General features: G+C 38.7%; 1 protein-coding gene across 1 annotated transcript in view; it reads right to left on the bottom strand.

Moving 5' to 3' along the window:
• Positions 1–13,781: 13,781 nt before the first annotated feature.
• Positions 13,782–18,154, bottom strand: part of LOC100371565 (uncharacterized) — a 30,634-nt gene continuing 26,261 nt past the window's right edge. The window contains exon 5 of the mRNA XM_085502000.1: positions 13,782–14,263. Within this exon, the coding sequence (XP_085358126.1) occupies positions 14,232–14,263 (32 nt within the window). The 3' untranslated portion in view covers positions 13,782–14,231. The remainder of the gene's footprint in view (positions 14,264–18,154) is intronic.

The following is an 18,154-nucleotide window of genomic DNA, read 5'->3' as shown; positions in this document are numbered from 1 at the left end:
TAAATCTTGGGCTCCATTCTTTCATAGACTTACGATAGTTGAAATCATATAGCATGCTTCATTTAAATATCCAGCTCTATTCATCCATAGCCTTACAACAGTTGAAACTATATACTAGTGGCCTTACGATAGTTGAAATCATATAGCATGCTTCATTTAAATCTTGGGCTCCATTCCTTCATAGACTTACGATAGTTGAAATAGTTGAAACTATATAACATGCTTCATTTGAATCTCCAAATATATTCCTTCAAGGCCTCATTATAGCTGAAACAATATAACATGCTTCATTCAAATTTCCAGCTCTATTCTTTCATCGCCTTACGATTGTTGAAAACATATACTAGTGGCCTTACGATAGTTGAAATCATATAGCATTTAAATATCCAGCTTTATTCCTCCATAGGCTTACAGAAGTTGAAATCATATAACTATATTACTACATGGTCTTACGATAGTTAAAACCATATAACATGCTTCATTTAAATCTTGGGCTCCATTCCTTCACAGACTTACGATAGTTGAAATCATATAGCATGCTTCATTTAAATATCCAGCTCTATTCATCCATAGCCTTACGATAGTTGAAACTATATACTAGTGGCTCTATTCCTCCATAGCCTTACGACAGTTACAATCATATAGCTCTATTACTACATGGCCTTACGATAGTTACAATCATATAACTATATTACTACATGGCCTTACGATAGTTAAAACCATATAACATGCTTCATTTAAATCTTGCGCTCCATTCCTTCATTGCCTTACGATAGTTAAAAGCTTATAGCATGCTTCATTCAAATGTCTAGCTCTCTTCCTTCAAAGCCTTACGATAGTTAAAAGCTTATAGCATGCTTCATTCAAATGTCTAGCTCTCTTCCTTCAAAGCCTTACGATAGTTGAAACCATAGAGCATGCTTCATATAGATATCCAGCTCTGGCTTTATGATAATTGAACTCATAAATTACATATCATGTTCTACTCCTTTAAATCTCAGTATTTAGTCCTCTATGGCGTTGTAGCTGTAGTTGAAATCACACGGCAAGCTTTATTTAAATCTCCTCTCAAGTTCTACTACTTAATAGCAGTATGGTAAGTATTTGAATCACATGGCCAACTCTAGTCATTACTGTAGTTAAAATAACGTAATATGATTCACGTAAGGTCTGCCTGTCTATTGTGAATTGGTGAAATTATTAGCATGAGTCATAAGAATTCTAGGCGTTCATAACTTTATTTCAGTTGAAATCAAGAATTAGGCCACATAAAGCGTGTGATGGGATGCACATTAGAACATGTGATGACGTTGCTGCTGTGGAGCAGAATATGAGCTTGACTAATAGTAACAATACTAACACGTGAATTAGTATATTACTTTAATAACTATTAATTTGTAACACGTATTAGCAATATTGTTACAATAAAAAACTGAACACATTTGTAGCACTGATTGATTTATTGATTGGCGTACTACGCGAGCGCACAATATTTCTTGTAATTGCATATTGCATTGTGGTGGAGATTGCGTTATTCATTCGGGTGGATATGTCTATAGAACTGCAGAACGCTGCATTCATAGCGGATAGCTGTCTGTGTTTTATCATTAAAACAGCTAATATAATATCGAATATTTTGGACTAAATATATGTCTATGATTTGTATAATCACATATCCCAGTTCTAGTCATCCGTTCTGATCATATTGTTTAGTATAAAAATTGTAATCCAATGCAAAGGTATTGCTTTGCCTGTGTCTTCCATCCACTTCAAATGACTCGCATAAATGACATGAGCTGTGGACTACCTCGTTTTTTCATATCTAAAAATGGAAGCTTCCAGCATACTAGTAAGTTGTGTAAATATTAATGTGTGCTTATAGTGACTAAGATCAAAAGGTGAAATATTGGTTTGCGACTCGATTTGCTTTTATGTATTCAGGCAATCAAACTCTAATATAATCGTTCTTGTAAATTGAATTTCAACTTAATTGTTCATTTTTCAACATAACCCATTTTCTTGGATGTTGTCAATTGGCATAGTTCGCCAAATGTAAAGAAGATTAAAGGTTAACTAGTTAGGAATATTTACTAAAATATTACTACAATTATGCTTTGGTATCTTGCATAGTCACATTGCACATAACTTGTATATTTAAATGCATCACACATTTGATTTGCCCAAACACTTTTCTCTATAGTCACACGTAATATACTTATCGTATCTGAAAATTAGTTTTAGTAGATTGCATACATTGTAAATATGTATTCTTTTATGTTTAAATATCTTGTGTTTATTTGTCAAACAGTAAGGGCACTTTTAGTTTTCCAATCTTGTGCCTAACGAGTTACTAAGCCATGAAATTGTTTACCAACAACGCGTTAAAATATCGTACTGAATTATCCACAGTACATGGTTTGTACGTTCACAGTCATTCTGTCTGAATGTAAGGTCATTCTGATATTTATGGTGGCGTTACTATGTGTGGTGAACAACAACCTTTAACCTTTGTTTTCCTAACACAATGGTTCGACTTTACTCACAAGTTGAAATATGTTTTTACGTGCATGGTCTAATAAACATGCTTGTTATTCATTCTATCGATGCTCCATGAAGAATAAATTGTCACTAATGCATTCGCTGTTTATCACAGACAGCTCAAATATCAACAGAGCGATTACACCCATTAAACCAGCTGTTTATGTGATATATTTTTTTATTTTTTTAGTCTGTCTAACCAAGGATTTCGTGTAGCCTGATGTGGCTGCAGCGAATAAGATGTATCACTATGCATTCAACGTGTTGTGGGTAAGAGCATTTGTCTGTTACACTCTGAGAAGTGAATCCATAGCAATACTGACATTTCTATTCTGTCAGGCACTTGTAGTTGTCGTGTATGTTGTTTTCTGCTTGATGCATGTTGGCTTGTTTCTGTTGCAAAGATGGACATCAAGATACAAGTGACGATGCGAGCTCACACAACTAAAGGTTGCATGATTAATTCCTTTATATATATTAGCCAATAACAGTATAACACCCACGCCAATGATCAACCAAAGGTCAACCAAAGAACTATATATCAGCCAATAACAGTATAACACCCACACCAATGGTTAACCAAAGGTCAACCAAAGAACAATATATCAGGCAATAACAGTATAACACTCATACCAATGGTCAATCAAAGCTCCAACAAAGAACATTATATCAGCCAATAACAGTATAACACCCACACCAATGGTCAATCAAACTCCACCAAAGAACTTTATATCAGCCAATAACAGTATAACACCCATACCAATGATCAATCAAAGCTCCACCAAAGAACTTTATATCAGCCAATAACAGTATAACACCCACACCAATGATCAACCAAAGGTCCACCAAAGAATTATATATCAGCCAATAACAGTATAACACCCACACCAATGATCAACCAAAGCTCCACCAAAGTACTATATATCAGCCAATGACCTTATAACACCCACACCAATGGTCAACCAAAGCTCCACCAAAGAACTATATATCAGCCAATAACAGTATAACACCCACACCAATGGTCAACCAAAGCTCCACCAAAGAACAATATATCAGCCAATAACAGTATAACATCCACACCAATGGCCAACCAAAGCTCCACCAAAGTACTATATATCAGCCAATGACCTTATAACACCCACACCAATGGTCAACCAAAGCTCCACCAAAGAACTATATATCAGCCAATAACAGTATAACACCCACACCAATGGTCAACCAAAGCTCCACCAAAGAACTATATATCAGCCAATAACAGTATAAAACCCACACCAATGGTCAACCAAAGCTCCACCAAAGAACTATATATCAGCCAATAACAGTATAACACCCACACTAATGGTCAACCAAAGCTCCACCAAAGAACTATATATCAGCCAATAACAGTATAAAACCCACACCAATGGTCAACCAAAGCTCCACCAAAGAACTATATATCAGCCAATAACAGTATAAAACCCACACCAATGGTCAACCAAAGCTCCACCAAAGAACTATATATCAGCCAATAACAGTATAAAACCCACACCAATGGTCAACCAAAGCTCCACCAAAGAACTATATATCAGCCAATAACAGTATAACACCCACACTAATGGTCAACCAAAGCTCCACCAAAGAACTATATATCAGCCAATAACAGTATAACACCAACACCAATGATCAAGCAAAGTTCCAACAAAGAACTATATATCAGCCAATAACAGTATAACACCCACACCAATGGCCAACCAAAGCTCCACTAAGGAACTATATATCATCCAATAACAGTATAACACTCAAACCAATGGTCAATCAAAGCTCCACCAAAGAACTTTATATCAGCCAATAACAGTATAACACCCAAACCAATGGTCAACCAAAGCTCCACCAAAGAACTATATATCAGCCAATAACAGTATAACACTCATAACAATGGTCAATCAAAGCTCCAACAAAGAACATTATATCAGCCAATAACAGTATAACACCCACACCAATGGTCAATCAAACTCCACCAAAGAACTTTATATCAGCCAATAACAGTATAACACCCATACCAATGATCAATCAAAGCTCCACCAAAGAACTTTATATCAGCCAATAACAGTATAACACTCATACCAATGGTCAATCAAAGCTCCACCAAAGAACTATATATCAGCCAATAACAGTATAACACCCACACCAATGATCAACCAAAGCTCCACCAAGGAACTATATATCAGCCAATAACAGTATAACACCTACACCAATGATCAACCAAAGCTCCAACAAAGAACAATATATCAGCCAATAACAGTATAACATCCTCACCAATGGCCAACCAAAGCTCCACCAAAGTACTATAAATCAGCCAATGACCTTATAACACCCACACCAATGGTCAACCAAAGCTCCACCAAAGAACTATATATCAGCCAATAACAGTATAACACCCACACCAATGGTCAACCAAAGCTCCACCAAAGAACTATATATCAGCCAATAACAGTATAAAACCCACACCAATGGTCAACCAAAGCTCCACCAAAGAACTATATATCAGCCAATAACAGTATAACACCCACACTAATGGTCAACCAAAGCTCCACCAAAGAACTATATATCAGCCAATAACAGTATAACACCCACGCAAATGATCAACCAAAGGTCCACCAAAGAACTATATATCAGCCAATAACAGTATAGCACCCACACCAATGATCAAGATAAAGCTCCACCAAAGAACTATATATCAGCCAATAACAGTATAACACCAACAAGAATGATCAACCAAAGGTCCACCAAAGAATTATACATTAGCCAACAACAGTATAACACCCACGCCAATGATCAACCAAAGGTCAACCAAAGAACTATATATCAGCCAATAACAGTATAACACCCACACCAATGATCAAGCAAAGCTCCACCAAAGAACTATATATCAGCCAATAACAGTATAACACCCACACCAATGGTCAACCAAAGCTCCACCAAAGAACTATATATCAGCCAATAACAGTATAGCACCCACACCAATGATCAAGATAAAGCTCCACCAAAGAACTATATATCAGCCAATAACAGTATAACACCAACAAGAATGATCAACCAAAGGTCCACCAAAGAATTATACATTAGCCAACAACAGTATAACACCCACGCCAATGATCAACCAAAGGTCAACCAAAGAACTATATATCAGCCAATAACAGTATAACACCCACACCAATGGTCAACCAAAGCTCCACCAAAGAACTATATATCAGCCAATGACCTTATAACACCCACACCAATGGTCAACCAATGCTCCACCAAAGAACTATATATCAGCCAATAACAGTATAACACCCACACCAATGATCAACCAAAGCTCCACCAAAGAACTATATATCAGCCAATAACAGTATAACACCCACACCAATGGTCAACCAAAGCACCACCAAAGAACTATATATCAGCCAATAGCAGTATAACACCCACACCAATGGTCAACCAAAGCTCCACCAAAGAACTATATATCAGCCAATAACAGTATAACACCCACACTAATGGTTAACCAAAGCTCCACCAAAGAACTATATATCAGCCAACAACAGTATAACACCCACGCCCATGATCAACCAAAGGTCATCCAAAGGACTATATATCAGCCAATAACATTATAAAACCCACACCAATGATCAAGCAAAGCTCCACCAAAGAACTATATATCAGCCAATAACAGTATAACACCTACACCAATGATCAACCAAAGCTCCACCAAAGAACTATATATCAGCCAATAACAGTATAACACCCACAACAATGATCAATCAAAGGTCCACCAAAGAATTATATATCAGCCAATAATACTATAACACCCACACCAATGATCAAGCAAAGCTCCACCAAAGAACTATATGTCAGCCAATAACAGTATAACACCCACACCAATGATCAAGCAAAGCTCCACCAAAGAACTATATATCAGCCAATGATCCTTTAACACCCACACCAATGGTCAACCAAAGCTTCACCAAAGAACAATATATCAGCCAATAACAGTATAACACCCACACCAATGGTCAACCAAAGCTCCACCAAAAAACTATATATCAGCCAATAACAGTATAACACCCACACCAATGGCCAACCAAAGCTCCACCAAGGAACTATATATCAGCCAATAACAGTATAACACCCACACCAATGGTTAACCAAAATTCCACCAAAGAACTATATATCAGCCAATAACAGTATAACATCCACACCAATGGCCAACCAAAGCTCCACCAAAGAACTATATATCAGCCAATGACCTTATAACACCCACACCAATGGTCAACCAAAGCTCCACCAAAGAACTATATATCAGCCAATAACAGTATAACACCCACACCAATGGTCAACCAAAGCTCCACCAAAGAACTATATATCAGGCAATAACAGTATAACACCCACACCAATGGTCAACCAAAGCTCCACCAAAGAACTATATATCAGCCAATAACAGTATAACACCCACGCAAATGATCAACGAAAGGTCCACCAAAGAATTATATATCATCAGCCAATAACAGTATAACACCCACGCCAATGATTAACCAAAGGTCAACCAAAGAACTATATATCAGCCAATAACAGTATAACACCCACACCAATGATCAAGCAAAGCTCCACCAAAGAACTATATATCAGCCAATAACAGTATAACACCCGCACCAATGGTCAACCAAAGCTCCACCAAAAAACTATATATCAGCCAATGACAGTATAACACCCTCACCAATGGTCAACCAAAGCTCCACCAAAGAACTATATATCAGTCAATAACAGTATAACACCCACACTAATGGTCAACCAAAGGTCAACCAAAGAACTATATATCAGCCAATAACAGTATAACACCCACACCAATGATCAATCAAAGGTCCACCAAAGAATTATATATCAGCCAATAGCAGTATAACACCCACACCAATGGTCAAACAAAGCTCCACCAAAGAACTATATATCAGCCAATGACCTGATAACACCCACACCAATGGTCAACCAAAGCTCCACCAAAGAACTATATATCAGCCAATAGCAGTATAACACCCACACCAATGGTCAACCAAAGCTCCACCAAAGAATTATATATCAGCCAATAACAGTATAACACCCACACCAATGATCAAGCAAAGCTCCACCAAAGAACTATATATCAGCCAATAACAGTATAACACCCACACCAATGATCAACCAAAGCTCCACCAAAGAACTATATATCAGCCAATAACAGTATAACACCCACACCAATGATCAAGCAAAGCTCCACCAAAGAACTATATATCAGCCAATAGCAGTATAACACCCACACCAATGGTCAACCAAAGCTCCACCAAAGAACAATATATCAGCCAATAACAGTATAACACCCACACCAATGATCAAGCAAAGCTCCACCAAAGAACTATATATCAGCCAATAACAGTATAACACCCACACCAATGATCAAGCAAAGCTCCACCAAAGAACTATATATCAGCCAATAACAGTATAACACCCACACCAATGATCAAGCAAAGCTCCACCAAAGAACTATATATCAGCCAATAACAGTATAACACCCACACCAATGATCAACCAAAGCTCCACCAAAGAACTATATATCAGCCAATAACAGTATAACACCCACACCAATGATCAACCAAAGCTCCACCAAAGAACTATATATCAGCCAATAACAGTATAACACCCACACCAATGATCAAGCAAAGCTCCACCAAAGTACTATATATCAGCCAATAGCAGTATAACACCCACACCAATGGTCAACCAAAGCTCCACCAAAGAACTATATATCAGCCAATAACAGTATAACACCCACACCAATGGCCAACCAAAGCTCCACCAAAGAACTATATATCAGCCAATAACAGTATAACACCCACAACAATGGTCAACCAAAGCTCCACAAAAGAACTATATATCAGCCAATAGCAGTATAACACCCACACCAATGGTCAACCAAAGCTCCACCAAAGAACTATATATCAGCCAATAACAGTATAACACCCACACTAATGGTCAACCAAAGCTCCACCAAAGAACTATATATCAGCCAATAACAGTATAACACCCACAACAATGATCAATCAAAGGTCCACCAAAGAATTATATATCAGCCAATAATACTATAACACCCACACCAATGATCACGCAAAGCTCCACCAAAGAACTATATATCAGCCAATAACAGTATAACACCCACACCAATGGTCAAACAAAGCTTCACCAAAGAACTATATATCAGCCAATAACAGTATAACACCCACAACAATGATCAACCAAAGGTCCACCAAAGAATTATATATTAGCCAATAAAAGTATAACACCCACACCAATGATCACGCAAAGCTCCACCAAAGAACTATATATCAGCCAATAACAGTATAACACCCACGCCAATGGTCAACCAAAGCTCCACCAAAGACCTATATATCAGCCAATAACAGAATAACACGCACATAATTGGTCAACCAAAGCTCCACCAAAGAACTATATATCAGCCAATAACAGTATAACACCCACACTAATGGTCAACCAAAGCTCCACCAAAGAACTATATATCAGCCAACAATGGTATAACACCCACGCCAATGATCAACCAAAGCTCCACCAAAGAACTATATATCAGCCAATAACAGCATAACACCCACAACAATGATCAATCAAAGGTCCACCAAAGAATTATATATCAGCCAATAATACTATAACACCCACACCAATGATCAAGCAAAGCTCCACCAAAGAACTATATATCAGCCAATAACAGTATAACACCCCCACGAATGGTCAACCAAAGCTCCACCAAAGAACTATATATCAGCCAATAACAGTATAACACCCGCACCAATGGTCAACCAAAGCTCCACCAAAGAACTATATATCAGCCAATAACAGTATAACACCCACACCAATGGTCAACCAAAGCTCCACCAAAGCACTATATATCAGCCAATAGCAGTATAACACCCACACTAATGGTCAACCAAAGCTCCACCAAAGAACTATATATCAGCCAACAACAGTATAACACCCACGCCAATGATCAACCAAAGGTCAACCAAAGAACTATATATCAGCCAATAACAGTATAACACCCACAACAATGATCAAGCAAAGCTCCACCAAAGAACTATATATCAGCCAATAACAGTATAACACCTACACCAATGATCAACCAAAGCTCCACCAAAGAACTATATATCAGCCAATAACAGTATAACACCCACAACAATGATCAATCAAAGGTCCACCAAAGAATTATATATCAGCCAATAATACTATAACAACCACACCAATGATCAAGCAAAGCTCCACCAAAGAACTATATATCAGCCAATAACAGTATAACACCCACGCCAATGGTCAAACAAAGCTTCACCAAAGAACTATATATCAGCCAATAACAGTATAACACCCACACCAATGATCAAGCAAAGCTCAACCAAAGAACTATATGTCAGCCAATAACAGTATAACACCCACAACAATGATCAATCAAAGGTCTACCAAAGAAGTATATATCAGCCAATAACAGTATGACACCCACACCAATGATCAAGCAAAGCTCCACCAGAGAACTATATATCAGCCAATAACAGTATAACACCCACGCCAATGATCAACCAAAGGTCAACAAAAGAACAATATATCAGCCAATAACAGTATAACACCCACACCAATGGTCAACCAAAGCTCCACCAAAGAACTGTATATCAGCCAATAATCCTATAACACCCACACTAATGGTCAACCAAAGCTCCACCAAAGAACTATATATCAGCCAATAACAGTATAACACCCACACCAATGGTCAACCAAAGCTCCACCAAAGAACTACATATCAGCCAATAACAGTATAACACCCACACCAATGGTCAACCAAAGCTCCACCAAAGAACTATATATCAGCCAATAACAGTATAACACCCACACCAATGGTCAACCAAAGCTCCACCAAAGAACTATATATCAGCCAATAACAGTATAACACCCACACCAATGGTCAACCAAAGCTCCACCAAAGAACTATATATCAGCCAATAACATTATAACACCCACACTAATGGTCAACCAATGCTCCACCAAAGAACTATATATCAGCCAATAACAGTATAACACCCACACTAATGTTCAACCAATGCTCCACCAAAGAACTATATATCAGCTAATAACAGTATAACACCCACAACAATGATCAATCAAAGGTCCACCAAAGAATTATATATCAGCCAATAACAGTATAACACCCACACCAATGGTCAACCAAAGAACTATATATATCAGCCAATAACAGTATAACACCCACGCCAATGATCAACCAAAGGTCAAACAAAGAACTATATATCAGCCAATAACAGTATAACACCCACGGCAATGATCAAACAAAGAACTATATATCAGCCAATAACAGTATAACACCTACAACAATGATCAACCAAAGGTCAAACAAAGAACTATATATCAGCCAATAACAGTATAACACCCACACCAATGATCAACCAAAGGTCAACCAAAGAACTATGTATCAGCCAATAACAGTATAACACCCACACCAATGATCAAGCAAAGCTCCACCAAAGAACTATATATCTGCCAATAACAGTATAACACCTACACCAATGATCAACCAAAGCCCCACCAAAGAACTATATATCAGCCAATAACAGTATAACAACCACAACAATGATCAATCAAAGGTCCACCAAAGAATTATATATCAGCCAATAATACTATAACACCCACACCAATGATCAAGCAAAGCTCCACCAAAGAACTATATATCAGCCAATAACAGTATAACACCCACACCAATGGTCAAACAAAGCTTCACCAAAGAACTATATATCAGCCAATAACAGTATAACACCCACAACAATGATCAACCAAAGGTCCACCAAAGAATTATATATTAGCCAATAAAAGTATAACACCCACGCCAATGATCAACCAAAGGTCAACCAAAGAACTATATATCAGCCAATAACAGTATAACAACCACAACAATGATCAATCAAAGGTCCACCAAAGAATTATATATCAGCCAATAACAGTATAACACCCACACCAATGGTCAACCAAAGCTCCACCAAAGAACTATATATCAGCCAATAACAGTATAACATCCACACCAATGGCCAACCAAAGCTCCACCAAAGAACTATATATCAGCCAATGACCTTATAACACCCACACCAATGGTCAACCAAAGCTCCACCAAAGAACTATATATCAGCCAATAACAGTATAACACCCACACCAATGGTCAACCAAAGCTCCACCAAAGAACTATATATATCAGCCAATAACAGTATAACACCCACGCCAATGATCAACCAAAGGTCAAACAAAGAACTATATATCAGCCAATAACAGTATAACACCCACACCAATGGTCAACCAAAGCTCCATCAAAGAACTATATATCAGCCAATAACAGTATAATACCCACACCAATGGTCAACCAAAGCTCCACCAAAGAACTATATATATCAGCCAATAACAGTATAACACCCACGGCAATGATCAACCAAAGGTCAATCAAAGAACTATATATCAGCCAATAACAGTATAACACCCACACCAATGATCAACCAAAGGTCAACCAAAGAACTATGTATCAGCCAATAACAGTATAACACCCACACCAATGATCAAGCAAAGCTCCACCAAAGAACTATATATCAGCCAATAACAGTATAACACCCACACCAATGGTCAAACAAAGCTTCACCAAAGAACTATATATCAGCCAATAACAGTATAACACCCACAACAATGATCAACCAAAGGTCCACCAAAGAATTATATATTAGCCAATAAAAGTATAACACCCACGCCAATGATCAACCAAAGGTCAACCAAAGATTTATATATCAGCCAATAACTGTATAACACCCACACCAATGATCAACCAAAGGTCCACCAAAAAACTATATATCAGCCAATGACCCTATAACACCAAAACCAATTTTTAACCAAATCTATATCAAAAGAATTATAAATTAGCCAATGACCTGATTACACCATCTATCAATAGTCAACCAAAAAATCAACCAATAGGCTTTAACAGGCACCCATCAACAGTCGTCGAAAGTTCCCCCGAATGAACTATGGAACACCCAATGGCCTTATACCACCACTCATCAGCAACGTTAACTAAACTTATGAACCAAGCTCCATCAAACAAAACCTCAATCAGTCTAACGTCGCATTCTCCACTGTACTCGTAGGTATGCCCACCAACTCACCAACAATCATCCTAAGCTCCGTCAAATAATCATTATTAAGCCCATGCTGCGCCTCGCCATTGCCTAAGCAGACACATTCTTTGTTACCCCACAACGCGCTGTCACAGCTTGAAATAACAGGTAATGAATGTGCACTTACAAATACTAAATAGACGTGTGAAATTATAATCTTATTGCACAATGTTTGCCAGACAGCAAATTCACAAAGAAATGTAACTATGTTAATGTAACTACCCACAACACCGCAATCGAAGGATAAATTCACAACAAAGTGAAACCAACATGGCACTCAAAAGATAGAAACTCACTAGACACTAAACGTTTCAGATCAACACCATTCGTCAGCGAAATCAAAAGAAGGGTGAAACAACAAGAAGAACAGCAATTGACATGTATGCATTGTTTGGCTACCAAATATTGGGAATTTTATTCATAATGTTTGTTATCGTTAGACTTTCCATGGCTGAAAGTATGTTTATCATTACATCTGTATTTTATAGAAAGTATTAATAAAAATTGATAACACAATACAATTCGCTATTTTAGAATTGCATTCAATAAATTTAAAGTTATACATCATAATAATTCATCTTAAGTCAAATAACAACCGACAAAAAAAACATTAATCAGCGATGCATACGAAACAGATAAAGATAAGACGGTTAAATTATTGTTAAGATGATATATCATATTATGCAAATACATGCTTATCGCTCTAGTAATGACCAATATTAATAACCGAATACAAGCGGGAATTGGAACACATGATTGTATGATATATCGGGTTTAGTAATATGCAATTCAAATTAAGGCTGAGACGCTGAATATGAACCCATCACTTGTAATCTGTATCATATGACATTGGGTTCTTAAGTTCGAAATTTATGACAATATCGTTTTGAAATAACGCTTTCGAGTGATATTAATAACTCCAATTTCTATTGGTTTAACTGACTCAGCATTCATTCGTAACAAAAAATAACTAGCTAGAATAAATGTTTGGGAGTATTGTTTAATATGTTAATGTTATAGTATTTACATGCTGAATTGTGTGTTGCTCATAATAGCTAATACATAATGGGTGGTGTGTTATTTAACAAAAAAAATACTACGTACATGGGTAATTTCTTTCCAGACAAATGCACAATGTACATTCATATTCTGTAAACTCATTGTTTGACATAACATAATATTCGCAGTGAACAAGATATAACGAACTTGTACTGCCTGGTTTGTATAAAATAAACACTCACAATACTGAAAAAATAAAATATCAGGATGAAATCTGTCAACGACATTACTATCTGCAATATATGAAAAGAAATGAGTTTCACAACTAACTTGGTTACGCATGCGTAATTATTATAGCCCGTTGTAAATTGTAAATGATGTTTAATTACGTTATCTCCGCCAGTGCGTGCTATTACTCCCAGGTGAGTACATAATTTATGGCTTCGCTGCAATATATTTTACGAATTCTAAAAGAAAAAGAAAACAATGTGGTTAGAATTTGCGGAAGAGTCGTTAAAAATAGTACTCATGTACAAGCAATACAGAGATGGTGCTAACAACGCACACAGAGGCGGTGCTAAAGCACGTATACACAGATGGTGCTACCCAACGTATACATAGATGGTGCAACACAATGTACACATAGATGGCGGTACACTACGTACACATAGATGGTACTAACCCACATACACATAGATGGTTCTACCCCACGTACACGATGGTTGTACACCACGTACACATAGATGGTTCTACCCCACGTTTACATAGATGGTTCTACTCCATGTACACATGGATGGTTCTACCCCACTTGCACATAGATGGTGCTATGCCACGTATACATAGATGGTTCTACACCACGTACACATAGATGGTTCTACCCCACGTACACATAGATGGTGCTACACAACGTACACATAGATGGTGCTACACAACGTACACATAGATGGTGCTATGCCACGTACACATATATGGTTCTACCCCATGTACACATAGATGTTTCTACCCCACGTACACATAGATGGTGCTACGCAACGTACACATAGATGGTGCTACCCCACATACACATAGATGGTTCTACCCATGTACACATAGATGGTTCTACCCCACATACACATAGATGGTTCTACCCCACGTGCACATAGATGGTACTATGCCACGTACACATAGATGGTTCTACACCACGTACACATAGACGGTGCTACACTACGTGCACATAGATGGTTCTACCCCACGTACACATAGATGGTGCTACACCACGTACACATACATGGTGCTACACCACGTACACATAGAGGGTGCTACCCCACGTACACATAGATGGTTCTATCACATGTACACATAGATGGTTCTACGCCACGTACACATAGATGGTTCTACCCCAAGTGCACATAGACGGTGCTACACCACGTACACATACATGGTGCTACCCCACGTACACATAGATGGTTCTACCTCATGTGCACATAGATGGTGCTATGCCACGTACACATAGATGGTGCTACCCCATGTGCACATAGATGGTTCTACATCACGTACACATAAATGGTTCTACCCCATGTGCACATAAATGGTTCTACCCCGTGTGCACATAGATGGTGCTACACAACGTACACATAGATGGTGCTACCACACGTACACATATATGGTTCTACCCCATGTACACATAGATGTTTCTACCCCACGTACACATAGATGGTGCTACACAACGTACACATAGATGGTGCTACACCACGTATACATAGATGGTGCTACACCACGTACACATATATGGTGCTACCCCACGTACACATATATGGTTCTACCCCATGTACACATAGATGTTTCTACCCCACGTACACATAGATGGTGCTACACAACGTACACATAGATGGTGCTACCCCACATACACATATATGGTTCTACCATGTACACATAGATAGTTCTACCCCACGTACACATAAATGGTGCTATGCCACGTACACATAGATGGTGCTATGCCACGTACACATAGATGGTGCTACCACATGTACACATAGATGGTTCTACCCCATGTACACATAGATGGTGCTATGCCACGTACACATAGATGGTGCTACCACATGTACACATAGATGGTTCTACCCCATGTACACATAGATGGTGCTACCCCACGTACACATAGATGGTTCTACCCCACGTGCACATAGACGGTACTATGCCACATACACATAGATGGTTCTACACCACGTACACATAGACGGTGCTACACCACGTACACATGCATGGTGCTAACCCACGTACACATAGATGGTTCTACCCCACGTGCACATAGATGGTGCTATGCCACGTACACATAGGTGGTTCTACACCACGTAGACATAGACGGTGCTACACCACGTACACATAGATGGTGCTATCCCACATACACATATATGGTTTACCCCATGTACACATAGATGGTTTACCCAACGTACACATAGATGGTGCTATGCCACGTACACATAGGTGGTTCTACACCACGTACACATAGATGGTTCTACCCCACGTGCACATACATGGTTCTACCCCACGTGCACATAGATGGCGTTACACCACATAAACATAGATGGTTATACACCACATACACATAGACGGTGCTACAACACGTACACATAGATGGTGCAATCCCACGTACACATAGATATGGTGCTGCCCCACCTACACATAGATGGTGGTATACAAAGTACACATATAGATGGTGCTACACTACGTACACATAGATGGTGCAACACCATGTCCACATAGATGGTGATACACTACATACACATAGATAGTGCTACCCCACGTACACATAGATGGTTCTTCCCACGTATGCATAGATGGTTCTACCCCATGTACACATAGATGGTTCTACCCCACGTGTACATAGATGGTGTAACACCACGTACACATAGATGGTTCTACACCACGTGTACATATATGGTGCTACACCACGTACACATGGATGGTTCTACATCACATAAACATAGACGGTGCTACACCACGTTCACATAGATGGTGCCACACTATGTACACATAGATGGTTCTACCCCACGTACACATAGATGGTGCTACACCATGTACACAACGATGGTTGTACCCCACGTGCACATACATGGTTCTACCCCACGTGCACATAGATGGTGTTACACCACATAAACATAAATGGTTATACAACACATACACATAGACAGTGCTACACCACATACACATATATGGTGCTATCCCACGTACACATAGATGGTGCTACCCCACGTACACATAGATGGTGCTATACAAAGTACACATATAGATGGTGCTACACTACATACACATAGATGGTGCAACACCACGTCCACATAGATGGTGTTACACCACATACACATAGATAGTGCTACCCCACGTACACATAGATGGTTCGTCCCACGTATACATAGATGGTTCTACCCCATGTACACATAGATGGTTCTACCCCACGTGTACATAGATGGTGCAACACCACGTACACATAGATGGTTCTATACCACGTACATATAGACGGTGCTACATCATGTACACATAGATGGTTCTACCCCACGTGTACATAGATGGTGCTGCACCACGTGCACATAGATGGTTCTACACCACTAACACATAGACGGTGCTACCCCACGTACACATAGATGGTGCTATACCAAGTACACATATAGATGGTGCTACACTACGTACACATACATGGTTCTACCCCTCGTGCACATAGACGGTGTTACACCACGTATACATAGATGGTTCTACACCACGTACACATAGACGGTGCTACACCACGTACACATAGATGGTGCTACACTATGTACACATAGATGGTTCTACCCCATGTACACATAGATGGTGCTACACCACGTACACATAGATGGTGCTACACTATGTACACATAGATGGTTCTACCCGACGTACACATAGATGGTTCTACACCACATAAACATAGACGGTGCTACACCACGTACACATAGATGGCGCCACACTATGTACACATAGATGGTTCTACCCCATGTACACATAGATGGTGCTACACCATGTACACAACGATGGTTGTACACCACGTACACATAGATGGTTCTACTACACGTGATGTACAATATATTATATGATACTGTATGTACTAGTTCAGTATGTGGCGTATAATTAGCATCCTAAACCATACGCCATCGGTATTGTATACTCCATCATATAGATGACTTATAAATCAAGGTTAATGAACAACTATGTCAGCACAATTAAATTCGTGTAACTAAATATGGAATCCATTTATCACGTGGTTAATATATACACGTTACCTCGAAATGCCTAGCAGTATATAGTTCAATAGAACGTAATTACCAAGTATTTGCAAAGGGCGACCGACCTTGACTACTGAATGTCAGTGA

This window comes from Saccoglossus kowalevskii, chromosome 1, assembly GCF_978046115.1.
Source record: "Saccoglossus kowalevskii chromosome 1, keSacKowa6.1, whole genome shotgun sequence".
Taxonomy (NCBI): domain Eukaryota; kingdom Metazoa; phylum Hemichordata; class Enteropneusta; family Harrimaniidae; genus Saccoglossus; species Saccoglossus kowalevskii.
This window is presented reverse-complemented; position numbering and strand designations above follow the sequence as displayed.